Source organism: Dicentrarchus labrax, unplaced genomic scaffold (assembly GCF_905237075.1).
Source record: "Dicentrarchus labrax unplaced genomic scaffold, dlabrax2021, whole genome shotgun sequence".
Lineage (NCBI taxonomy): Eukaryota > Metazoa > Chordata > Actinopteri > Moronidae > Dicentrarchus > Dicentrarchus labrax.
This window is the reverse complement of record NW_026136721.1, coordinates 23154878-23180793: the sequence shown is the minus strand read 5'-3', so window position 1 is coordinate 23180793 and position 25916 is coordinate 23154878. Positions and strand designations below refer to the sequence as shown.

General features: G+C 42.5%; 1 protein-coding gene across 11 annotated transcripts in view; it reads left to right on the top strand.

Annotated features, from left to right (window-relative positions):
• The first annotated feature begins 15411 nt into the window (after positions 1–15411).
• Positions 15412–25916, top strand: part of slit2 (slit homolog 2 (Drosophila)) — an 87075-nt gene continuing 76570 nt past the window's right edge. For 4 of the 11 annotated variants that reach the window (XM_051386009.1, XM_051386007.1, XM_051386013.1 and 1 more), the window contains exons 1-3: positions 15414–16504; positions 17421–17492; positions 19292–19363. In XM_051386009.1, coding sequence (XP_051241969.1) covers positions 16296–16504; positions 17421–17492; positions 19292–19363 — 353 coding nt within the window. In that variant the 5' untranslated portion in view covers positions 15414–16295. Of the gene's footprint in view, positions 16505–17420; positions 17493–19291; positions 19364–25916 lie in introns of all 11 variants that reach the window. The other 7 variants (XM_051386011.1, XM_051386008.1, XM_051386012.1 and 4 more) reach the window with 5 other exon arrangements.

Sequence of the window (25916 nt, the reverse complement as noted above, 5' to 3'; positions counted from 1 at the left end):
AATACAAAAAAAACATAAAGACAAACAAAACAAATGAGACAAGTGACATGAGCCTGTGTGAGGAGGTCAACTGAGTTTATCATGATGACGCAGTCCAGCCCCTCATAAGCCCCATCATGAGAAATAAATGACCACCCCTGATCTTTAACAGAGTAAAGGGATACAGACTGCCCTAAACACATTCATAGTGAAAAACAGAGAACTGAATCATCAGACAGAGTTGGATGTGGTAGTAAACCACCCGTTGGGATCTGGCTCATAGTGTCTGTGGGCTGTAACAGCATCGCTGTGTGATCACTGTCCTGATTAGCTGCTGCATCTATCACTGAGTGTTTAGACGGGACGAACAGCTCTGCTGATGGACATGAGGTCACTCCCCTGTGCAGGTGTTGAGGGGGTGGGAATATGTACACACACAGTTTCACACTATTACTACACATTACTATTGCATGAATACTGTTGCACAAAGTTGTAATCAGTGAAATGTTTATTTTTGGCAATATTATAAATGGTAAACTGTCACTGTGCTGCCAGTACCGTGACGTATTTTCCCTCTGAGTTTCCGTTGATGAAGTTTGAGTTTCTGTAGGTGTTGCCGTTTACTTTGTCTCATCAGGCAGGGTGGCTTTCAATACCCAGCATGTAATATTTGTTTCTCACGTGGCTCATCAGGCTCATCAGGCTCATCATCAAATCCTCCCTCCATTTATTTATAATGTACTGCTTCCCTCCTGGTTTCATTGTGTCATGATCTCTCTTAAATACTTTGACTTACACACATGTTAGTTTATTAAGGATACACTGGAGTTTAAAAAAACAACATAGTTTATGACATTTATTTTACATGAATATGTTACAGATGATTATTTCAGGAGACTTTCAGTGTATGTGTGTCAGAGCAGTAAGCTGTGTGAAATCAGCAGCAGGTGGAGATCTGTGTGTCTGCAGCCTTTAGGAGCTGATGACTCTCCGGAGCTTCAGACTGATGGCTCCACTCATTCTCTCTGATGTGGGAATAATCATTCCCTGTGATTTGGGAATACTGTGTCATAGATATTACACTCTGTCTTTGTTAATTAATCATGGACTGTGTAGAGTTATTGTGTGTGTGTGTGTGTGTGTGTGTGTGTGTGTGTGTGTGTGTGTGTGTGTGTGTGTGTGTGTGTGTGTGTGTGCGTGTCTTTACAGTTCCATCTGAAAGACATTGAAGCCATTTGCTCTTGATACGTGTGAGGTGATTGTTTTTGTTTTGTCTCCTCTATCTGTCTTTTCCTCTCCCCCTTTCTCTCTCCCTCTCTCTCTCTTCTATCTGTTCTGTCTTTCTGTCTCTCAATGTTTCTCTTTCTTAATTGTTTCCAGAGTGTTTGTTTGGAAATTTGTTGAGTTCTCCATCACACGCAACCAGGATCTCAGCCAAGGCATTCCCCTCTGTACACACACACATATGGACACACTCACACACAGAAAATACCACATTAATTCCTTCAATCTCCGCTGTGTCACTGTGAAATGTGTGTGTGTGTGTGTGTGTGTGTGTGTGCGTGCAGGTTGCTGCACGCACCAGTATATTTCTATTAGGCATGTATATGAAGGGGAATATTTAGAATCCTAATTCAGAACATATATAATTACACAGGATTTTCTTTTTTATGGTGCACACACTCTAGTCGCAGATGTTTGTGTTTGTGTTGTCATGGCGATGCCACTTGCTCTTTGTGTCTCAGCAACAGCAGTGAGAAAGGTGAGAGCAACACCCTCCCCCCGAGCCATGATGTATTCCTCTTTCTTGTCAGTTTCCCCCACTTTATCTCCTCGGTTCTCATTCTACCTCACTTTTCTTACCTTTATTCTCCATTTCTCTGACTCTCAGGATCATCTCAAGAGACATCTTTGGAGTCTTTCTCCCTCTCATCCCCCCGTAACCAGAGAAAAATATTAGGATTTCTTTCATTTACATTCCTTACCAACTGTGCACCTCCTTCCCTCCTCTCATCGTGTTTCACTCAGGCAATAGGTCAATAGGTCACATTATATACTCTCAGCAGGAAATAAATTTCCCATCATCCACTCCACACTGAGCTGAACCTGTCCTCATGCTGTGGTGGAATAAAAACTCTGGAGCGAGAGATGAGATCTGACAGATGAGAAAAGAGACATAGGAAGATGGGTGAGATATGTGGATTTGGTGAGAGAAATAAATTGGGATGCAGGGAAGGAGGGAGGTGGAGAAAGAGAGGTGGAGGGAGGGAGGGAGGGAGGGACTGTAAGGTGCTTTCCGAATTCTAGTCTTGAATTCATTGTTTGAAAAACATGTGGTCTGAATTTGTTTTGAGGAGAAAGAAGGACGAGATCACACAGTAGTGATTCACACTCACACACACGTATGCACGCACTCCACTTATAGCCGTCTGTGAAGTCATGTCCCGTCTCTAGTGGGAACAGACAAAATGCGGCAGAAAATCCAAACCAGTGATGTGAATGAAACGTGCAATTTGTTAATTGACTCTGTGTGTGCAATGTTAGCACGAATAAATAGCTTTATAAACACAGATGGAACATGTTTCAACAAAGCTCAACTTTATTAAAATTTTTAAATAATAAGTCTTTGACAAAAAAGTGAAGCTGAAGTGTTTCCAATTAATCAACCAATCAGGCGTTTCCTTTAATGAGGTCTGTCAGGTATAAAGCCCTCTCATAGGTGGAGACATGAATGTTTGGGAAAGCTAATTGGTTAATGGTGCTTTTCCCAGATCTTTCCCCCCCCCCCCATCTGGGTTTAATTGAGATATGAACCGCTGCCTTCTTGCCTCTCCTCTGTTTCTTTCTTTCTTTCTTTCTTTCTTTCTTTCTTTCTTTCTTTCTTTCTTTCTTTGTTTTGCTCTTCTATCTCTTTTTGCTGTATTTGTCATCTAAAGAAAAGGGAAAACCCAGAATTTGTGGCATTCATGATGAGAAAATTTTGAATCCACTGAGGTTTCATTAAAAACCAGAAAAACACTCCCTTTCTCTGTCACATCAATGTTTTATTGTACTCAGTTTATTATACTTATTACATGGGAGGAGCCATTAATAATCTTAATACTTTGTTTACATAAAACATACTTGTGGTAATTGTCAGTGCGGTTGCCAAATTCATCATCATAATTTATTTCTGTCGGCCAGCCCATATATATTGTAGTGTTGTAAGAAGACGTTAGCTGGTTCCTTTTATCTATTAGCAAACAGTACACAGGCTACTTATCTTACAGAACTAGCCTCTGTTTTCAACTCCTGCTTACAGACTAATGTCAGGTTCAGACTACACAATTTACTACTACTACTCTACTACAAATTTAGGTCTGTTTTTGGTCACTGTGTCAGATTAGAAGATTATAAAATCATAAATTCTTCATTTGGCCCAGAGACATGACAGACAGATGTTGGTCCCTGACCAAACGCAGCTTGCTGTCTTTCAGAATCTGCGTGATGTAATCAGGAAGGAGGCACTAGGGACCAGCTCCGGGAAACAAGACTGCAAATGAACGATGACATCCGAGGCAGTTTGTATGATACTGGCTGTCTTGAGTTCGGAAAAGCCCAAAAAAAAAAGAAAGGACAAAGGACTGTGACCTCTCGCCAAGTATGACACATTCCACGACGTGGTATGAGAAGACAATTCAATTCTGACAAGCTAGTCTTTTTGTCGGGATGTCATGAGGCGTACAGGATGCAGCATTGGTCGTCGTCTACTATGATGCACTACACAGATAACAAACGATCAATTGTCGCGCCCGATACCCATTCCAGACAAGCTATGTCTATTGGGTCGGGGTATTATTGGGCCGATATTGTATAGTCTGACCCGTCAAAACTCCCACTCCCCAAACTAGCTGGAAGAACAACAAAAATTCCCCTTAACTCTGTTAAACACTTAGATTCACCAAATCCGTTACAATGTGAAACTTACAAACTTAATTCATACTTGAGATGCCCTCATATTCTCAATCTGTTGTGACTTGAAGTGAAATCTTTTGCTGTGATAAAAGGAAAGATGAAGCAGAGTGTTGTGGTTATTGATGATTGATGTATGGATGTACGTGATGGAGCAGATTTCCAAAATGGTTCGCAGATATCCTGATGCAACAGAGAGTAATATCTTCATCAGCTTCTCTCATCTGCCTGACAATCAAGTGCTGCTGTCTAACTTTTAAAAAGGGGAAATACCAACAACCTTGTTCTCAGCAAAAGTCAACATACATCTCTGTAATATGTGGAATTTAATTGTGTGCTGCCATTTCTGTCATTGAGTGTAAATACATTTCAGTTCAGATTGGCTTCTGGTTATCATAGTAACATACAATGTTGTTTCTCTATAAGATAAATGAACATGATAAAAAAAATTCTATTTAAATGTCATCTAAAAATGTAAACCAGAACCATGTTGTCCCCCTGTCCAACCTTATTATAGCAATACAGAACACTGACAGTGGACTAAGCTGCAAAACCCTAATTTGCTTTTTTACTCATTTACTTTTTTTTTTTATGTTCTTTTTCCTACAATATCTGAGAAGGGAACTATAGTACGGTTAAAATGTCCATGTTGGACCTCCTTAAACAAAATGAGAATTCACAAAAAAACGCTAGCACTACCAGAGGTAAAACCCCTACAGAGTACCTTTAGTTTAGGTAAAGATTGTGCAATAAACTATGATTAAGGTGGTTGAGGTGAACTAAAACACTTGTTGGGCAACATCCCTGTTTATTGTTACAAAGCTAGTTCATATTAATTGGGTTAGATTTGTAATGGGACACTGGTCTCACGCCCACCACCTCCGACCTCCACACCCTTACTTTCCATGTCTCTACATAAAGGGAACTCCATTTCATGCATTGGCAGTGAACTTGCATTGTGTATGATCTTGAAGAAGAATCATGACCCTTTTGGAGAATGAACTTTCAAGCTGCCTCTGTTAGTGCTGTTTATTCTCCATATTAGACACTAGATCATCGAAGTCTTTCAAAGAGTACAAAGTGTGTCTATTGTGCAAGCAGTGCTGAGAAAATGCTGTTTAAGTTATCAGTGAAATCTCAATGGATTTCTGCATTTTATTCATTCAAGACCGTCTCAACTCCGGAGCTGCCACAAGACTAAAGGTAAAGCTCAAAGAACCTCCTGTAATTCTGTGGGTGATCTTTGGAAATCGCATCAAGCCTAAGCCCAAGGATGACTCACTGTAAGAGCACGACTCTAAATCCCTTGAGAAGCAATAAGCAAAGGAGAGGAGATGAAAACTTGGAAAGACTTTTTCTGTGTGTTATAAGACTGTGGATGAACAGAACTGGTGAGAGATGGTCTTTCTCAAGGGTCCTTTGAGGACACTGTATTTTATTTTAACCCGTTATCAAAGTTAATTGTATCATATCAGAACATAGTCTCACCCTGGAAAGCAATTTCCTCCAGGGACATTAGCAGGGGAAATGTTCTAAAAATTTGATCTGCATACCTTAAATTGCTTGTAATCCATCTTGTTAAAAAATGCCTCATTGAAATTTTAAAGAGGTCTAAAGTAACTCAAATACAAAAACTTTAGTTGGAGTGTATGTTTGTGTGTTTGTATTCATCCATCCATGAATGCCATGTATGCAGCGCAGCCTCCGAGCTGTGAATATTCATAGGCGGCTATAAGTGGTTATGAATGTGTTGAAAGTGATTTTCAATGGCCACATTATGAATCATGCCCAGCAAAGGAGCTCATTCAGAAGCATCTGTTGCCTGATGCTGTTGCTGCCAAATGAGGGTGTGTGCGCATATGTGTGTTTGTGTGGGTGTGTGTGTGTGTTCTTCTATATATTGTGTCCATTGTGCCAAAGCATGGGGAGTGTTCTGTGTAAGTAGATGTGTGCCAAAAGGGGCCCGAAACCCTGTAGGAGACCCTTATCTGTGCATGTGTATGTATGTGTGTGTGTGTGTGTGTGTGTGTGTGTGTGTGTGTGTGTGTGTGTGTGTGTGTGCATATGAGACTTTCTGCATTGCAGAGGTTCGAAGCAAATGTCACTTTTTGATTTAGTGAAACTGTCGGTTCTTTATTCCCATGAAGTGTGTGTGTGTGTTTCCATGCATCAAAAGAAGAGGATATAAAAGGTGAATGTCAGTCTTTGATGTAAAGCTTCCCACTGTTAAACTTCAGCTTCAATCAACATCTTAACTGCAACAGACACACACACACACACACACACACACACACACACACACACACACACACCAGTGCAGCCACTGTTTCACATTAAAGACTTCACAATGAGAATTCAAAAAGAGTCGAGACAGAAGAGACAAAGGAGAGTCAGAGAGAAAAAGATCTAATTTAGATCGATGGTACAGCGATGATCATCCTGCTCACCTGTTTATCTCACTACAGGTGTCTGCATTTGTGTGTGTGTGCATGCTTATATGTTTGTTTATGTCTCAGTGTAGTTGCAGGGGCGTTTGTGTTACTTGAGTGTGGGTGTGCAAGTGATCATTTACATGATCACACAGTGAATTTGGCAACAGACCACCAGCCTACCATCTGCTACTAACAGAGCATGCAGAGTGCTCACACACACACACACACACACACACACACACACACACACACACACACACACACACATACACCTGTCAATCTATTCTGTTTTGTGTGTGCAGTGCTTCGATACGCCACGCTGACTTGTTGGATTAATTGTGTGATTTATTCAGTTGGTTCCTGATTTGGGGTGAGGCAGCCTTTTCCAAAGGGTGGAAACCATCATTAAATCTGACATCACCCCCCAGCCACACACACATACACGTACACACACACACACACACACACCTACATTCTCTCTCTCAAACACATACACACCCTAACAATGCAGCTGTTGCATAGCATAACACTGAAAATGAGGAGTCTTGTACATTTCCTGCGTCTTGAAATTTTTATTGTTTTGAGTTTTTGATTTTACTTTATGATGTGCGCAGAGAATTATATGTTTGGTGTGTGTGTGTGTGTGTGTGTGTGTGTGTGTGTGTGTGCGTGTGTGTGGGTCCTCTTAGCAAAGGTGTCATAATAGCCCCCTGCTGTTCAGACCTCAATTAACCCCCTGCAACTGCACAGCAGAGAGAGAGAGAGCAGGCAGGAGGGCAGAGGGAGAGAAGGATAAAAGAAGTGATTGGATGACGGTGGCAGAGGAGTGATAGAGAGATTGAGAAAAGTGGATTTTGTGACTGGTAAATTTATCTCTCTCTGAGGAGTCGTATTTTTTCCCGTCTGCTCTTTCATCTATCCATCTACCCCCTTCGCCCCCCTGTCAGTCTGAGAGGCGCCCAGGGGCAGATGGAGAAACTGAATTCAGGAGTGGGACTTGGACAATGGCGGGTTGAGCCAGCTTTACAAACCCCGAACGTCGAGTGGACGGCCTGTGAAAGCCGCTAGCCTCGAGGCTTGCTAAAATACTAACCATTCACATATAGAGGGAGAAGGAGAGAGAGCAAAGGAGATCCTTCTTCTTTATATCGATAATAATAATAGCTATCAAAGCGAGGACATTTCACAAAAAGTAGCCAGGGACAGTCTGAGAAAACCTGGCCCATAGCCCGTGGCTTGTGAGTGAATGTGACCCTGAAGATGGCAGTGACATAGATGGAGTTAGTGAGGAAAGTGACTGCGAGCAACCATAAGCAAGAATCAACACATTCAGTGCCAGTTAAAACCGCTTGAGTGTCCATCTGCAGATGTGACAGCCTCCTTTCCTATTTCGACTTTGCTCGGAGTGTTTGTTCGATCTGTCCTCTCTCATAAAGTTGATAGAGGGAGAGTAATGAACTTTTATCCCATTAGCCTCCCTGGCATCGTTCTCCTGCCCTCAGCAGTCATACCAATAAAACATATTTGAGCTGAGGACAGCAAACACAAGAGGAGACATAGACACACACACACACACACACACATATGATTACAAGCACACATGCGTGGCTGCACATATGGCCACATGAATCTGCTCAAACTCAAAATCAATGCGCAGGCATGTTGCTTACAAACACATACAGGCATTTGTGAATTAAATATATGTACACACAAACACACACATGCGCTAACACACACACACACACACACACACACACACACACACACACACACACACTGACACCAAGGGGAGACGAGGGTCAGACAGGACTGATTGTCTCTTCCAGTCGCTCCAGAGAGCATATTGATTTTTCCCACACTCCTCTTTCTACACACCTCCCTCTCACTCTCTCGCCTCCTCTCTTTCTCTCTCTTCCCCTCCAAAGGACCCTTCATATTTTTCTTTCCGTCCTTTCTCCGCCCTGTTGTCCTTTCCTCAAACCTCACTTTTTCTTCCCAAACTCCTCTCTGTCACTCCTCCCACTTTCTCTTCTCCCCACATACATCCCACTCTCCTCTCTCTCTTGCTCTTGGGGTGTTTTTCAGCTTTTGCTACTCCCCTCAGTGTTGAATGGGACTGACCCTCACTCTCTGAATAACTCCGAAACTGACTTTGATTTTTGCACAATGTAACATTGAAATACATCTCCAAGGTGCTGTGTGTACATACACTACTGCAAAGGAACATTTCTGTGCTGCACTTCAATGATGTTTCAAGCCTTAAATGATTTACCTACACGCCTTATATACTCCACTCTCACAGGATTCAGGACTCCACGCATCATTCCTCACATCTGACACAAAGCAGCCCTCTCCTATAAAGTCCCATCTGCAACAAGACTCCTGCCCTTGTCAGGGAATCATATACTGTGTCAGTATTTAAGGCCCATTTCTTCAGCACAGCTTACAACCTACTATAACTCATTCACTCACTTCGGCTGCAGTACTGTTTGGTACTCTCATATCAAGCTGAGGCCTTTATTTCATTGTGTTTGTGACGCGCAACGCTCTTTCTGCCTCTAGCTTTTGTGAGTTCTGTGGGGGCTTTTTTTCTTTTGCAGTTTCAGGGAAAAATCATGAACAAATCCTCAGACAAATTCCTGGATTATGCACAGTGTGATAAACAGATGATATATATCCAGCATGTTGCTAAAGTGTGTGTGTGTGTGTGTGTGTGTGTGTGTGTGTGTGTGTGTGTGTGTGTGTGTGTGTGTGTGTGTGTGTGTGTGTGTGTGTGTGAATATGTGAGTGTGTCAGGACGCAGTGTTTTATGGCGCAAGTTATTAACTCCATGTGGCTTTTCTCTGATTCAGCATGCAGAAAAAACAATGAAGGAAAGGAGAAAAAAGTGAAGAGAATAAGTGTTCATTTTCTTTTTCTTTTTTCTGATTTAGCTCAACAAAGAAGAGAGGAGAGGAATACCCATTGTTTTTCATCTGTGATCCATTCTGTCTGCTTCTACTTGCTCGCTGTCACCTAGACTATCTTCAACAATTTGGCGAGACAAGGGATACATGGGATATATTCTATTTCCCTCCTAATCTCAATTTGGGTTCAGCAATGGGTTCAGACAGATGTTTAATCTGTTGTCACAACAATTCTCCTCAACGAGCCAGCTCCGCACAACGCACAATTAGTTTCACACACATGTTTATCTTGTACTTACGGGCTATTTTAGGATAATGGCGGTTGAGTTGTTTTGGTTCACGTCCATGGAAAAGCCACAGTCAGAGTAGCTGTGCTTAAACACACAAACACTGAGGGATAATTGTGTAAAAGGATTAGAATGGCTGAGACTCTATTGTTGCGCCATGAGGGGAAATATGCGAGACTATCATGTCTGGTTGGATCTGCTAAACACACATTCAAATAAACTGACATACTTGTTTGAACATAGACACACAGGTTCTAATTTAAACTCATTTGTTTTGGTTTTTTTTCGTTGTTTTTTTGTAACAGAGACATGCAAACATTTTTATTGAAAGGTTTAAACTAAGTGTTATTTCATGGCCCCAAATATTGTGTTTTCTGCTTCAGGAGATGCTGATAGTTTACAGTAAACAAGATGTTCTTGTGACAAGCAACAGAAAGTGGGGTAAATTCTGCTTATTTCAGGGGTTGTTGTAGCTCAGATAGTAGAGCAGGTTAACCCTTAACGGTACTGTGTGGAGTTGAACCTCTAATAGCGCTATGGTGTAATTTTTTCATAAGTGGACCCCTGTTTAGTTTTTTCTTGTGTGATACACAATCCTGCCAATGCCTCCCTACTGCCAGTGGCTTTACACTATACTACTGATCTACAGGTGGCGGTAATTTACCAAGAAATGCAACAGTGTGCCAACAAAGGCAGGGAAGAAGAATAATGCTAGCAAGGGATATAAACAACCATGATTTAAAATATATATAAAAAAATGCTTTATGAGGAAGGAAAGCACTAAATACATTTGTTATCTTCACCAAAAGTAGACACAGGGCACCTTTAAAGGTTGCTGGTTTGATCCACAACCTTCCACATGTTGAAATTTCATTGAGCAAGACTCCCAAAATGCTCCCTATGTGTCTGGGAAAGTGTATTTGGCAAAAACATCTGCCAAATGACTGTAATGTAATGATTATGCACCCCTCACAGTCCCTCACAGTATCCCCAAAAACACAAACAATATAATGACTTTTGGGCCACTTCTGTCTTCCTCCAACAAACCCCCCTCACACACATCAATATACACACACCTGACATGTGAAACCAGACACACCTTTCTCCAGCAGCAGAGGAGTGGAGCGTTTCCAACATACCAGTCCCTTCATGAGATCCTATTTACCTTCTCAGCATCTCCTCGGGCCTCAGCGACTGGGTGTGTGAGACAGACAACAGCCTCTCAGTCCCATCACAACAAAGGTAACCAGCCACCTACACACCTCAGGGCCTCAATCCAGTTTCCATACACTTCATGGACGGATCACATCAGCACGAAACTGACAGCTGGGAGTGAATGGAATCTGAGACAGGAGGAGGAGTTTTTGTTTTTTTAATGTTGCTGTTTGTATGTTTTGGTGTGGCACTGTGTGTTTATCCCTCTGTCTGTGTGTCTGTGTGTGTGTGTGTGTGTGTGTGTGTGTGTGTGTGTGTGTGTGTCTCTCAGTGCAGCTGTGTAACCAGCCCCTGTGTTGACAGTGCCAGTCCAAACACAAACATCATTGGTTTTTAATAATGTGATTATCAGCCAACACACACACACACACACACACACACACACACACACACACAGACAGACAATGTGGATCTGATGAAGACAAACCCTCAGCAGATTTGATTAATGTGGTTAATTAATACATAGATGTAATAAACTGTTTGAAATTCTGTCTGTATGTTCGTGAATCTGTGTGTGTGTGTGTGTGTGTGTGTGTGTGTGTGTGTCTGTGTCTGTGTGTCTGTTTCACTGTGTGAACTTGTGTCTGTGCATATATTAATATTTGCAAGATGTGTGTGTATATGTGTGTGTGCATGTGTGTGCGTGTGTGTACAGTTAGGACGGGCTCTGAGCAGCATGTGTCTCAGTAGCAGCTGTCCAGAGGCCAGGTGGCTGAACTGACCTAAGTCTCTCTCTCTCTCTCTCTCTCTCTCTCTCTCTCTCTCTCTTGTTCTCTCTCTCTCTCTCTCACACACACACACACACACACACACACACACACACACACACACACACACACATACACTGACCCCCACATCTTCAGCTTTACTGCGTGGCCATAAACCAAAGATAACACAAACAGCTCCTAAATCAACACACCAGATTGAGCAGTACCAACATCACAGCCGTCAGACAGATTCACTTCTCATTAGCAGCTCTGCAACCCTCCTAACCTGCCAAATCCAGCATCCGTAGGTATTTTATGTTGTCAGACTTATAAAGACATATGAATGAGGCTTTAAAAATGTGACTTTGTAATTACTGCATGCTTTCAGTTGTTTTGTTTGGGAACTTGCATAGTTTGTGGTGTTCAGCAATGCTTTGTCTTTCTTGTTGGCCAATGTGGGATGGGCCATTGCAGTGGTAAGAAAATAAAATAAAAAAACTCCATTCATTTATTATTTGTACAATGAACAAAGACTACTCAGTTTAAAATGAAAAGGGATTGGATTCATTGCAGCTCACCTGCTCACTGGTCCAAAGACCTGTTTCTGAAGTTGTGTTCACTTATGATAATTAGTTTTATGCCTTTACCACAAAAGATGGTTTTCTCTGAAGTGAGTCAGGGCCTTGGCTAAAGGATAAAGTCATTACTTGTTGCATTAAAACAAATGTGTAATATATTCAAATATACATATCTACCTCTGTTGCACTAAATATAGCGCTGTGGTTGAAGATGTTCTCCGTACTCCCCTTCAGAGAAATGTAAATCAAGTCTGTCAAGTCTCACCTGTCCTCATTGACAATGCTAATGTCATCTAACTTCCTGAGCTCTGAAAATAATAGATCTTTGTTCATGTTGCCTACAGGGTTAATGACATTTTTCCTTCATAAGAACAACAGTGACACGTAACAAATTTGGAAAGCTTTTTGAAAAACGAGTAGATGTTGTGTCATTTTTACACTGAAGGTGCAAGTTTTCAGCTTTGCAGTATAGTCGCTTTACTTATTTAACATATTTCCCACCATCCAAATAGAAAAGGGCTCACATGTAATTGTAACATACAGACATCCTTTGAGACCATGTTCAGTGCTGTAAAATTTGACAATGTGACACCACTGTGAATTTATTCTTCTCTTTGACATCCAGGCGGTTATTTTGCAACATATCAAAGCTTTAAATACAAATATAAGGGTCAAATGTGCCCTACAAGAACCATCTAAGGACAGAGGGAGTCATAAGTTGTAGAGGTTGTAATAGTCTTTGAGGGACATTTGTGATCTTAGACTATATAAATAAAGTTGACTGGACTGTTTTGTCATTCAGATATTCTGGACAATTTACTTGCCCTTAGAAAGATTTAAAGAACCAGTGTGCAGGATTTGGTGGCATTTGCTGTGAAGTTGCAGATTGCAACAGTCCCTGTGAAACGTGAAAGGTCCTATCCAGAGCCAATGTTGGGTTTGTCCGTTCTGGGATACTGTAGAAACATGGCGGTTCAACTACTGCTCTCTCTATAGATAAAAACATCTCATTCTAATGTAACAAAAACACAATTTTACACTTTTTACACTAATGAAAACATACCTGTAAATATTATATTCCATTTCTGCCATTAGATCCTCCTTAATGTTACACTCTGAACCTTTAAACAATCTTGAAGCTTGACCTGGGCTTTAGGTGTAATCTGAGGCAATCACTTGTGTGTGTAAGAGGAAGGCAGGTCAGGGTAGGCTGTGTCTAAACAGGCTGTGTGCCCTGAAGCCTTGTTGTATTGGAGGAGATAGGGGTCACCCTCCATCTCCTCCTCTTTGCTTCCTTCCTCCTTTTCTCTCTTCTCTCACTTTAGCTATGATACACCACCATCAATGACCGGCATCTGCCCTCCTTCTCCTCCTCCTCCTCCTCCTCCTGCTGCTGCTGCTTCTCCTCCACATGTCTGCTGTCATTCTCCTCCATCTCCTCCCCTTTGTTCTCCAAAGTTCTCTTATCCACCACCCACAAAAAAAGAACAAAAAAAGATTTCAGATTTGCTGTGGGATAAAGTTTCCTTAAGTACACTGTCTGAGCAGACTGTGTGTGTGTGTGTGTGTGTGTGTGTGTGTGTGTGTGTGTGTGTGTGTGTGTGTGTGTGTGTGTGTGTGTTTATGTGAGGGGTGGAATGAGGAGGGAGAGGGGGAACAGTATTAAACAGAGGGAGGGAGAGAGAGAGAGAGAGTACACATCAGCATTACAATCACACACAGCTGTTTGTATTCTGTTTTGGGAGCCAGAGAGAGATCAAGAGAAAGAGCAAGGAAGACAGGTTTCGCCACAGATTTGTATGTCACTGATCTCTAATGAAGAATCACTATATTTCTGCATTGTAATCCAGCAATGTAAATCCAACACAGTCTGGAATCTAAAGGTGAGGTTATGAAAAAGTGTTATACACGAAACAACAATTTTCAAGACGAGTTTAAAAGTCAGATCAGATTAGAACAAGCAACAGGTCAAAAGCCAAAAACATAAATGTGGCCTCACAGGCAGGACTTGGTGTTTCAATAGTGGGGTCTCTCCTATATTAAGAGGCTGTTCTGCAATGTTTGGGGTCACAACATCAAGGGCATGATTCAGCTTCAACTGTGGAGCAGCCAACAGCTTCAGATCAGAAGACCATGGAGGAGACTTGAGGATTCAGAGGGTCTAACAAATAAGATTGGTTCACCTCAATAAGTACAGACGTACTGTCATAATGATATATGATGACGACATATTCCCAAAAGATTCCATAATCATGTTATGGCAAATGATATTTCAATTTTAAACCATATGCAATGTGACTAAGATAGTTATTTGCCCTGAGTGACAGCTCAGTGTTGAGTGGTGCTGAGAAGCCAATGTTTTTCTCTTGTGTAGAAATTGCCAAGTAATAATGAAACATGGGACACAAATGGTCAAGTTAACTTTATTTCAATTGCCGAAAATCATTACATTACAATTGTTATTTTGTTGACTTTAAACAATGACTGAAACAGTGATGGCGCTTATATTGTAAACAATAGTAATATAGTGAATATATAGTAGATATATAGCAGTGGTGGAAGAAGTATACAGATATTTAACTTAAGTAAAAGTAGCAACAGAGTTGAAATACTCTGTTATGTGAATTAAAACTTACAGTAACTGATACTCAGCATGTGCACATACATGTTTACTGTTTACTGTGAATGTCAGTCATGATACCCTGTGTGCTTACCCATCAGTAGGTTGCTACTTTGTTGTGTTGCATTTAACATTTATTAATCTTCGTCTAAACAACAAGAAGAAAGAGTTGATGAGAGTTTGATGTGAGTGTTGGAAAAGTCTTCCACAGAAGGTTCAATGTCTCTCCAGATGCTCTAATTTAAAGAAACTCATTATTCTTTAGTTATCAAGCTGCCCCATTTAACGATTGTAACTGAAAGCTCATCCTGTTTAAAATGATACAGATAACTTGATTGGAGTTCTCACATCCAACTGCAGTTATTCTGCATATGGAAGCTCATCAACAAGTGTGTTTCCATCGTCGGACAGGTGTCTTAGATCGGCTTTTACCCATTTTGTCCACTTCAGGTTTTCACCAAGAAGCTCTGTCGCCTTCCTGAGGCCAGATAAATACGGCATCAGGTGACACTGCAGTGAGAATGAAAGTCCTCGTCCGAGGTCAAACTGCCGCTGTTTGACTGACGGCCAGTTGGAAACCTGCTGCTACCTTCAGGGAAAACGCAGTGTGTGTGTGTGTGTGTGTGTGTGTGTGTGTGTGTGTGTGTGTGTGTGTAAGAGGAGAGAGAGAGAGAGAGAGAGAGAGAGAGAGAGAGAGAGAGAGAGAGAGGGTTGCCTGGACAGACGCAGTCTCAGACGTGCCCGCTCCCGTCTCTCTCTCCCTCTCTCTCTCTCCCTATCACACACTCTCGGGAGCAGCGCTTTGACGCACCACGCAGAGTTGGATTATAGTATTGCGCGCTGGTCTTTCACGGGGCTCTTTTCCTGACTACACAAGGGTGTAGCCTTGCCACTGACCGGCAATTGATATATGATCGGAATCAATATCTCTCCACCACGGTGACCTCTGCTGAGCTTTTTGGGGACACTGTCGCTGCTCCCTCTCCGGACGCGTGTTGTGAATTAATAACCAAGACAGCCTCACCTGGAGTGCGGTGTGTGCGTGTCTCTGTGTGTGTGTCTGTGTGTGTGTGTGTGTGTGTGTGTGTGTGTGTGTGTGTGTGTGTGTGTGTGTGTGTGTGTGTGAGTGTGTGTGTGCGTGTGTGTGTGTGTGCACTGAAGTGTGTGTGAGAGTGTGTTTCTCTGGATCAGATCAAGGATCGAGGTGTTTCACTGGCTTGGTTCCGCACGCGCACGTATACATACACAGACACAACACACACCGGGGGGATTTGGGCACCGCATGCCGGGGACATGTGGAAGTTTGCGCCGCTGTAGCGCAGCCAGAGAGCCGGTCCACCGCCTCGTCGACCTCCCCTCTTCCTGCCCAGGGGGACCAAATTCCCGGTTCACAGCCTTGACACATCGAAAACCCCTCTAAGAAGACCCAAATGTAAATTCAGAACGAGAAATTTCAGAAACACACGTCTGAAAGGGAGGACAGCGAAAAGGGGGACGGCATCCCGTTGCGTGCAGAGTTTGGTGAGCTCTTTCGGGGGATTTCGGGGCATTTATTTTTAACGCCCTTGTATTTTTCTCAATATTTTGTGGGTCTCATATTGGCCCACACTTGCCGCAGTGATGGTGGGAGCTCTGAGCCCCGTTGGCCTTGGCCGCTCCCCGGCGACTGCGCTGGGGCTGCTGGTGGCTGTTCTGGTACTGGTCCTGTCCGGCGGAGCGGACGGCCAGCCCTGCCCAGCCCAGTGCTCCTGCACCGGGACTACAGTGGACTGTCACGGCCAAGGGCTCCGCAGCGTGCCCAGGAACATACCTCGCAACGCGGAGCGACTGTAAGTACCGAGTGGGGAAAAGCAGTTTTGCTTTAACCTGCGCATAATATTTCCCAACAATTTCAACACACTGAACAGAAAAAAATCACTAGAATAAGATTAATTTGTGTGTCAGTGATGCTGAATAACACGTGTGCAGTGACCTTATCTTACTTACGGTGTTTTAATGGTATATTCAATAAAACTGTGCTTCTCTTTAAGGAGTTTACGGCAATCTTATCACACTTTCTGGTATTTAATACTCTAAATTATATCACCAGCAATGTTTTTATGATCATATAATGTTCCTACATTTTTGATTAATACTGTTGTTGTTATATGTTGTTGTTATATATGTATATCTCGTCCTTTTAAACTACATGCTGACAGCGTATTGGGACATTTTTTTCCCCCTTGGAGACCACATCTTAATAGCGCAGAGCTTTACATTTAGACTAACATGACAAAAACTAAACCTTAGCTGATGTGAATTTTGGTTTTGTCGTGTGCAAAGTGCAGAAACACTAGAGTTCAGATTGCTTGTGTTTTATGTGAGGAAATATCGTTACTGATCGCGGAGCTGAAGTTAGTGGCACTGCTGTGGTTGTGTTGGTGGTTTCGCACTGTTGCATTAGCACAGCCTCCGTAGACCACATCGGTTTGTCTGGAGACCAGCAAGTTAATCAAAAACGGATTTGGACAAGTGGGCTTTGAGTTAAACAGGCCCGTATTTTATTAGTCAGAGACCCCTTGATGAAATTCATTCTCAATTTTCTCTGACGCTCAAATGACAATTCTGCATTGGCCACGGCACACCAAGTTTCAACAAAAAAACCCTTCAGCAGACGGAGACCTGCTCACCTGCTCTGTTCTTGTTTTATTAACGTCTCATATCTCATGTTCTGACAGCCCCCCCTGTATCCATTTCTCTGTCTAGGGATCTGAATGCAAACAACCTCACTAAAATCACCAAGGCGGATTTTGCAGGACTGAGACATCTAAGAGTGTTGTAAGTGGCATTTTACCTATTTCATTTTCTCATTTCTTTTCCCCTCCTCCTTTTCAAGATGCAAAAGAAAGAAAAAAAAGCACTCTCACGCACAGCTCTAACAAGCAGCACCTTGCAATTCCAATAACTTTCCCTCCTCAAAATACCAACAACAACAACACACACACACACACACACACACACACACACACACACACACACACACACACACACACACGGATTTAACTGTTCCCAGTCCTGTTTCAGCATCAGGCTCATCCAGCCCTGGAGCTGCCGCATGCAGCACTGCGTCTGTAGTCGTGGGAAGCAAGCCGGTTTCATTGAGTCCGAATGTGTGTCTAAACAGACTAGCAGTGGCACCTGTTAATGCTGTCGTGTTAATCTGCCAGTGGAAGTGTCAGGAGGGGCTTATTTTAACCACCGGGCAAAGGGGGAAAGAGATAGCGGTCATTAGGTGTAACCGCGGAGGGAGGAATGCAGCTGGAAGGGAGGGAGGAAAGAAAGGAAAGGAAAGGATAGATTCATGTAAGAACAGGTTTCTTACCTGGGATGGATCCAGGTTAAGAGTGGGACAGGGATAGCCTGCTTTTATTATGTATGCGTGTGTGTGTGTGTGTGTGTGTGTGTGTGTGTGTGTGTGTGTGTGTGTGTGTGTGTGCCATTCAGCTGCTAAAAGTGAATGGCAGGGAATACACATTGTTGGAATTCCTCCAGAGATTAGGTCCTTAATTGAGTGTGTGTTTGTGTGTGTGTGTGTGTGTGTGTGTGTGTGTGTGTGTGTGTGTGTGTGTGTGTGTTTATTTATGCGTGTGTGTGTTTCAGTCTTCATCCTGTTTCCTGTGTGTTCATGTCATGGGTAATTTGAAAACCAATTTTTTGGCAAGTTTTCTTGATAATTAACTCATTGTTTCATTAATTTTTCATGCAAAAATGGCAACAACAACAACAACAAAAAACTTGGTTTCAGCTTCTCAGATGAGAGGATATGCTTCGTTTTTTTGTCATGTATTATTGTCAATTAAATGAATGTGGGTTTTGGCCTGTTGATTGTTCAAAACAACCATTTTGAAGACCTCTTTGGCACTTGGTCACAATTTCAGATGATTAATCAAGAAAAAAAAATCTGAAGATTAATTGGTGATAAAAATAATGAAAATGACTGCTGTCTGCAGCTTAAATTTTAATATACAAACCAGTTATATCTGCTTATCGTGAGTGCACATCATACGGTCTGAATCTGTGAGTGTGCTTGGCTTGGTCAGCACAGTGCTCCTGGGGGAGTTGTGCTAGTGTAAGTGAATGAGTAGTCACAGCTATGTGGTTAGATAGAGAGTAAATTGGATGATAGATGAGTCGCTGTCCAACTGATGGGCCAGTTTTAAAGTCAATTCTGGGTCTCTATCGACCCGCTGCTGATTGTCTTCTCCCTCTCTCTCTTTTGCTGTTTCAACAGTCTATCACTTTCCATCTCAACCAATCTGTTTTTCTTATTTTTTTTCACACCCACCGCCACCTATCTACTCCATCTCTCCCTCCCTCTCCTCTCCAATGTCAATCTCGTTGACTCTCGTCGTGCCCTGTCTCGCTCTCAGTCACCTTCTCTTCCTCTTCACTCTCTTATCTGTGGCCCCATCCAGCCATCTTTTCGGCCTCTCACGGTGTCGTCCCACAAATCGCTCTGTCAGCTCTCACACTCTGTGTGTCTCTCTATCACTCTCTTTCTTTCCCTCTTGTCTTCTTTTCTTCTGTATGTCCAATTTCTTATTGTCTCACTCTCTCTCCTGGTGTTTCTCCTTCAGGCAGCTAATGGAGAATAAAATCACCACAATCGAGAGAGGAGCCTTCCAGGACCTGAAGGAGCTGGAAAGACTGTGAGTTTTTTTTAATCGAAGCAGCCGCCATTTTATTGCCTTCACACATTTTCTGCACGGACGCATGTTGATGCCCTGAAAATAGTAGGCATACCAAGCATGCACACCATCTCTTCACGTATGTGTAGATGTGCACGTACAGTAGGATAAAAGGTGTTGGGACATCAGAACAACTTCATCATCTTTGTCATTGATTCTACATTGACTTTTCTTAAGCCCCTTACACACTGTACCATATCAACAATCCTGCAGGTTCAGTGCATTTCACACCGTGTGAGATGGGGTTAACGCAATCTGCGTCTGATGGTACGTTTTCACCTGGTGAACCGTAGCACTGCAGAGACATGTCATCAACTTGTGTCATCCAACTAGTTTGATTGTTTGCTTACAATATCACGTTGGCCAGTCCATCCTGCATCATTTCATGGCTTTGTTTTGATAGGTTGGTTTGTATCAGTAGGCACATTGTGCAAAACCTGGTCCTGAATTTATGACACTACCAGGATTTTGACGCAGGATGTCCTCAGGTCATCAAATCTGTAAATCAGCTGCCAGTGAATGTGGGGCTGCCAACGTCTCAGTCCAAGAGGAAAATTTTGAAAATGAGTCACGGGGGCAGCCACTGAGGAACAGTCAAAGGTTGTTATGGCGCTGGCCTGGAATCACTGGTATTCAGCATCCAACCCTAAGGCAGTTATGGCATAATTAAGTCCTGGTAGTGTGTGAGAGCGCAAGACAGAAGGGGGATGTGGACCCCTGACTGCTGATATGTCCATTGTGTTGACTGTCAACTTTGCTTGATGTGTGAGCCGCCATATATATGTGCGTGTGTGTTATTGTGGCCTGACTATCACCCAATGACACACTGGAATGCAGCAGACTGTGACAGATTCTGAGGAGGCTTAAACCCAAGCTTTTAATTAAAGACACATAAAAAATCCTCGCTGCTCACAAACACATTTACAAAAACACAGACATACCTGTACACACACAGAGATCAACCACCTGTACGCTTATACAGACATGCACGCGGTACAGAATCAAATGAAGGTGGTTAATCTTCTTGATAGCTGTTTTGGATAAATTCTTCAAAGGATGGGAAAGGATGAAATATCGTGATTCCCCGGCTGCTCTTGTCTTGGGTGTGTCATGCCTGGTTTTTCTCTGCTCTCTGCGGCACTATGGCTGCTCTTTGTTGACAGAGAGAGAAGCTCTGTGGGCCACTATAAGGAATCTGTTAGTGCCTCTCATGCAACCAACGCTGGGTTCTGTCCGGGTAAGCAGATCTGGGAATTCCTGCCCAGAGCTGCAGACAAAAAGGGCAATATTTAACTGAGTATGGTCCAGCTTTAACTGTAAACTTTGATAGTAATGACCTTCTGTACATGCTGGTCACTCACGCATATATATGAGCAAAACAAGCTTCAACACACTTGCACAACTGGTCTACAATGTAGACAAGCTCGTTAACAGCAGTAGCAGATAAAGTCTTTCACATATACCGTCAAACTATGCACACTAGTTTTGTCTTGTCGCAAGAAACACCTTTGACAGCGGCTATGTTTCTGACACAACATGGCTGTTTTCTGTTGTCCTCGCAAGGGTTTTCAACTGTAATTCAGCGTCTCTGGCGTGGCATGTTCACAAACACAAAGATGGAGTCAGTCATCAATGCCCCCCCGCAGCCGCTGGACAAAGGCACGTCTCCGGAGTCTGGAGTCTGGGGGCTCATTTCAAAGGCCTCCATCCTCTGGGGGGCTGGAGGGGTCCTGCTGGGCACCACTGCCCAGAGGAGAGGGCCCTAAGCTGGGCTGACGGATCAACAGTGACTGCCCCCCACAGGGGTGGAAAACGGTTCCCCTTGTCATCCTTTTTTTTTTTTTTTTTTTTGCGACAGGCCCTGCAGGGCTGGGCAGGGTGGGGTCAGGTGTGGGGCAGTAGCTGGGGGGTATGGAGGAGGGGTAGGTGGTCAAGGGAGGTTGAGGACATAGGCATGTCACAACATACACAAACACATACAGGGGTATGCATGTGCATTAACTTACGCAAGCACTGTTTTTATCTCCATTTTGCCCCCCTCTTACACCCACTCACACCTTCTGTCTTTCTTTCATTTATTCTTTAACTTCTCCTCATGTTTTTCTTCCATACCCACCCATCTCGCTCTCTGTCTCTATTGTCCTGCGCATATAGGAATGTCATACATTCTTCACTCCCTCTCTCTGTGGATGAAGAATAGGAAAGAGAGGAGTTCCTGATCCTCTTATCCTCCTCTCACATTTGACTGGTTTACAGCCCCTATCCAATTCAAAGGCTGTGAGATTGAAGGCGATAACAGCCACAGATATGCAGAGAGAAACAAAACAGTAATTACAGGCATTGAGACGATCATTTCAGAGAGCAGCAGTGAGATAAAGCCATAGATAATTAGCCTGTAACTGAGTCTTCACATTATCAAAGATAATTTTAACAGCAATGAATAATTGTAAAAGTGATTACAGGTAGTGAGATGTGTCTATCAACAGTACTTACAAACTACATAATTAAACCTCAAACTAAGTGATTGTGTTGTGGACAATCTGACTAGCCAAATATAATTGTAACATGCAGTGATCCCACATACTGGGATATGGATTTCAAAGAAAAGCACTGGATTAGTGCTAAATGATTAGCTCTACAGCCGCTGAGTGATAACATTGTTCTTGCTGATCATTTCAGGGCAAACTTTCAAATGTTTCTTTTCCCTTTTTTTTATTGAGCAGCGGAGCTTGAAATTATCTGCACTGTGAAGACACACAAAAAGCCATTTTCGCTACTGCATTTGTGTCTGAAAAGTAATTTGTGATAGATTTTCCTTGGTCGCTGTCTGTCTGTGCTGCGCTCTGAACATTCAAACTCTCAACATTTGTTATATTTATTGGTAAACACCAGTTAGAAGTAAAAGTGCTCAAAGTTTCAAGGAAAAGCTCTTCAAAACTGCTGAATGTGAATGATTTTGTTTTTGGTGATAGCAAAGGAATTCACTGACTGGATTTCTGCCTTTCTTTGTTTTTATGGCAGATCATAGTGTATCTGTCATTAGTGTTAAAATAACAGATCAGATCAGTGTGTGTAAATCGTTGGTGGATGATGTTTACTTCAGATGCACCAGAGGTGAATCCAGTACGGAAGTGCAATGGAAGATAGACACACACACACTTACTGGTCAGTTTCAGATAGTTCTGGAGTAAAGACATGGAAATGTCCACAAGGTTTCAGTCATAACTGTGGTAACAGTACTGCGTGTGTGTGTGAGAGACAAATTGTTAGTGTAAAAACTGTATTATAGCAGCAGTGGCATCGGTGGAGTAATAATTGGTTTCTGAGGTGGTTTGTTATTTCCTTCCCAGCCAGAGTGTGCAAGGCTGTAGTTCTACACATCTACAAGCCTCTGAGGTGTTAGGACTGTATGTGTGTGTGTGTGTGTGTGTGTGTGTGTGTGTGTGTGTGTGTGTGTGTGTGTGTGTGTGTGTGTGTGTGTGTGTGTGTGTGTGTGTGTGTGTGTGTGTGTGTGTGTGTGTGTGTTTGTGTGTGTGTGTGTTTATGTTTGTGTGGCTGTGAGTGTGCATGAATTATATTTGCCAAGATTTGGCACACTGTACGTGAATGTGTGTGTCTGTGTGTGTGTGTGTGTGTGTGTGTGTGTGGGGGTGTGTGTGTGTGTTTACTATGTGGTTTGTGGCCCTCTAGCATCTGTTTATGACTGCAGGGATTATCACCACGCCGCAGTGTGACATTAGCTTGTTAGAGTGACTCTCACACCTCAGACTACTGGCTACTCAGTCTTTATTCATTTCTAGCCAGACTTTGACTAATGAAACACGACTGTGGAAGTACTCTGAGGGTGTTTATGTTACAAACACACACACACACACACACACACACACACACAGACACACACACACACACACACTCACAGACACACACACACACACACACAAATATATTCCTTCTGGTCCAGAAGCAAACCTCTAAACCACAGACGACAAGATTATTTGAGTCAGAAGCAGTCAGTACTTTTAGATGGATACTATAGGTGTATGAACAATTCTTTAATCTTTAACTGAATCACGATCGTCATTTACTGACTCAGTAGCTTTTAAATGTGGAGCTCCCCTCACTGGTGACCGAGAGCAGTTCCAACAGCTCAACACTGATTTACAGTATGATACTAAAGCCACCGAAAGACCGTGAAAGACACAGACTGATCATGATTTGAACAAGCTGATGCTAAAAGGAAGCTGATACCCATACAATAATCAGCCATAATGTAAATTCCCTCATATTAAATCAATATAGGATTAAAATTCTTACAACAAATTGCAAAAGCTCATAAAAAGTTCATGTGGTTTGCTTTGAAACTCCCCAACCTGCCCCACAGAGCAGTGTGTGTATGTCATCGTCCACACCTATGAATCTTATGAAGTGTTTACTGTCTCGAGAGATCGCCCTTTGATAAATAAAGATAAATTGAAAATTAACAGGATTTTTTTTAAATGTATGGAAATGGGCTTCCATAGATGAGCTTTAGGTCATAGGTCTAGTTTTATACTCAACTAAAGTAAGAGATGTACTACTGAACTGAAGGCAGTCTGAATTAGCTCTAACATACTGTATTTACTTACTGATGCACGTACTGAAGTGCATTTGTAAGGCTATGCACAAGCTTAGCTTTGACCAAAAGTTAACATTGTCAGTGGCTACAAATGTGGACAGAGCGAAACGATTCAAATCAGCAAAGTGATTTGTTATTCCCACCATTAATATACACAAATAAACTCTCCCTGTGCAAACCCAGATTAAGTAATACTCTAATTTGATTAAGGTGTTTGCATTGTTTATAGGTACCTGTGTTTGAAATGTGGTAGCTATCAAAGTTGGGACACTCATAAGAATAATAGCTTTTTAGTTTTAGTTTTATAAATCAACATTTTGGCACATCTTCAGGATGTGTGGAAGAAAAGATTAGTTGATTAATTATTTTAATTAGTTTATACCAAGAAAAATAAATCTATATATCTCAAATTTGAGTATGTTTGTTTTTTTCTTTTTTCTTTAAATGTAAATTATCTTCTTCTTTAAAACTTTGGGTTGTCAGACAAAACATTTAATGTTAAAGATGAATTTCCTCTTGGGCTCTGGGAAATTGTGCCTGAAGGAGTGACTTCATTAGAGTTGCTTCAGCTCTGTCATTTGCAGAATTGCAACATGAATGTTGTTTCTCTGTCCTTCTGAGAAGATAAAACAGTTAACATCCAGTTTACTCTGTGTCCTTTGTGACGCTTTTACAAAACTAAAGCATGAAAAGAAATGCAGTGTAATTCATAAAATCCATGGATCGTCCAGCTTTCTCTTGTTACTTTTATGACCTAGAACGACACAACACCTCAGGGGAACCAGACTGGTTTTGATCCTTTAATGTCTTTACTTCATTCTCTCAGTCTCCTAGTCTGACAGCATTGCATCTATTTTAAAAGGATGAGCTCATACCCCGTCTCCCTCCCCACCTCCAGCACCAGTCCGTGCACTCACCCTGGGGAGGTCTAGCCCACTAACGGGTGCTCATGGCTAGGCAGGACCTGCAGGAGGAGTGGGCCTCTCCGCAGGACCACGTGGGGCTCTTAGCCGCCAGAGCCCAGTGTTAACGGAAGAGGAGTGAATAATTTAGAAACATCATTTCTGTGGGATGTTAAATATTTAACGGCCTCTGATGTAACTGGAGTGTGAAAGTGCGTGCATGTACGCGAGCACTTTCATATATTTGTGCACTTGTGGGTGGGAGATGGACACAGAGAGGGTGACGTTATTTAAGGAGAGTCTTATAGTGAAGCAAAAAGGGGAGAAAGACGAGGGTTAAGAGGAAAAAGTCACTGAGAGACTTAAAGAGAGTTTTGAATGGAGTTGGTGACATTTTTGGAGCGCTTTGTTTGGTCTGTGGCATTTCTGGGATCAATATGCGTTTGTGTGCGTAAATTATGCAAACTGTGTAATGTTAGTGTATTGTTCTTATTAGTTTGAAGTCACTCTTTCTTCATTGTGCCTCCATCCTTCATTTTCTTCTTCCCTCTCTTTATTCCCCTTCAGTAGCAGCCAGCACAGCATCCGTCGCTGGGCCTGTCAATGTGTGTGTGTGTGTGTGTGTGTGTGTGTGTGTGTGTGTGTGTGTGTGTGTGTGTGTGTGTGTGTCTCAGGGTTAAACTGTTTCAGCAGTCTGTCTCTCATTGTGTCACTCTCCTCTGACTCACATCAAGGCACAACCACACATACACACCAACACACACCAGCACACAAACCTCTTCACTCCACTCAACCAGGGTTAAATGATCGCACCCAGATTATTAAACTCACCCGAGTTCTCTCACCTCCTCTGTTTGTGTGTGTGTGTGTGTGTGTGTGTGTGTGTGTGTGTGTGTGTGTGTGTGTGTGTGATGACGGGTTGTTGTGAGTTCTTCCCCTGTGAGGGCCTTGTTTACTCAGTGGGGTCCTTTTCACACATTCGGTAGTCCGGCCAGAC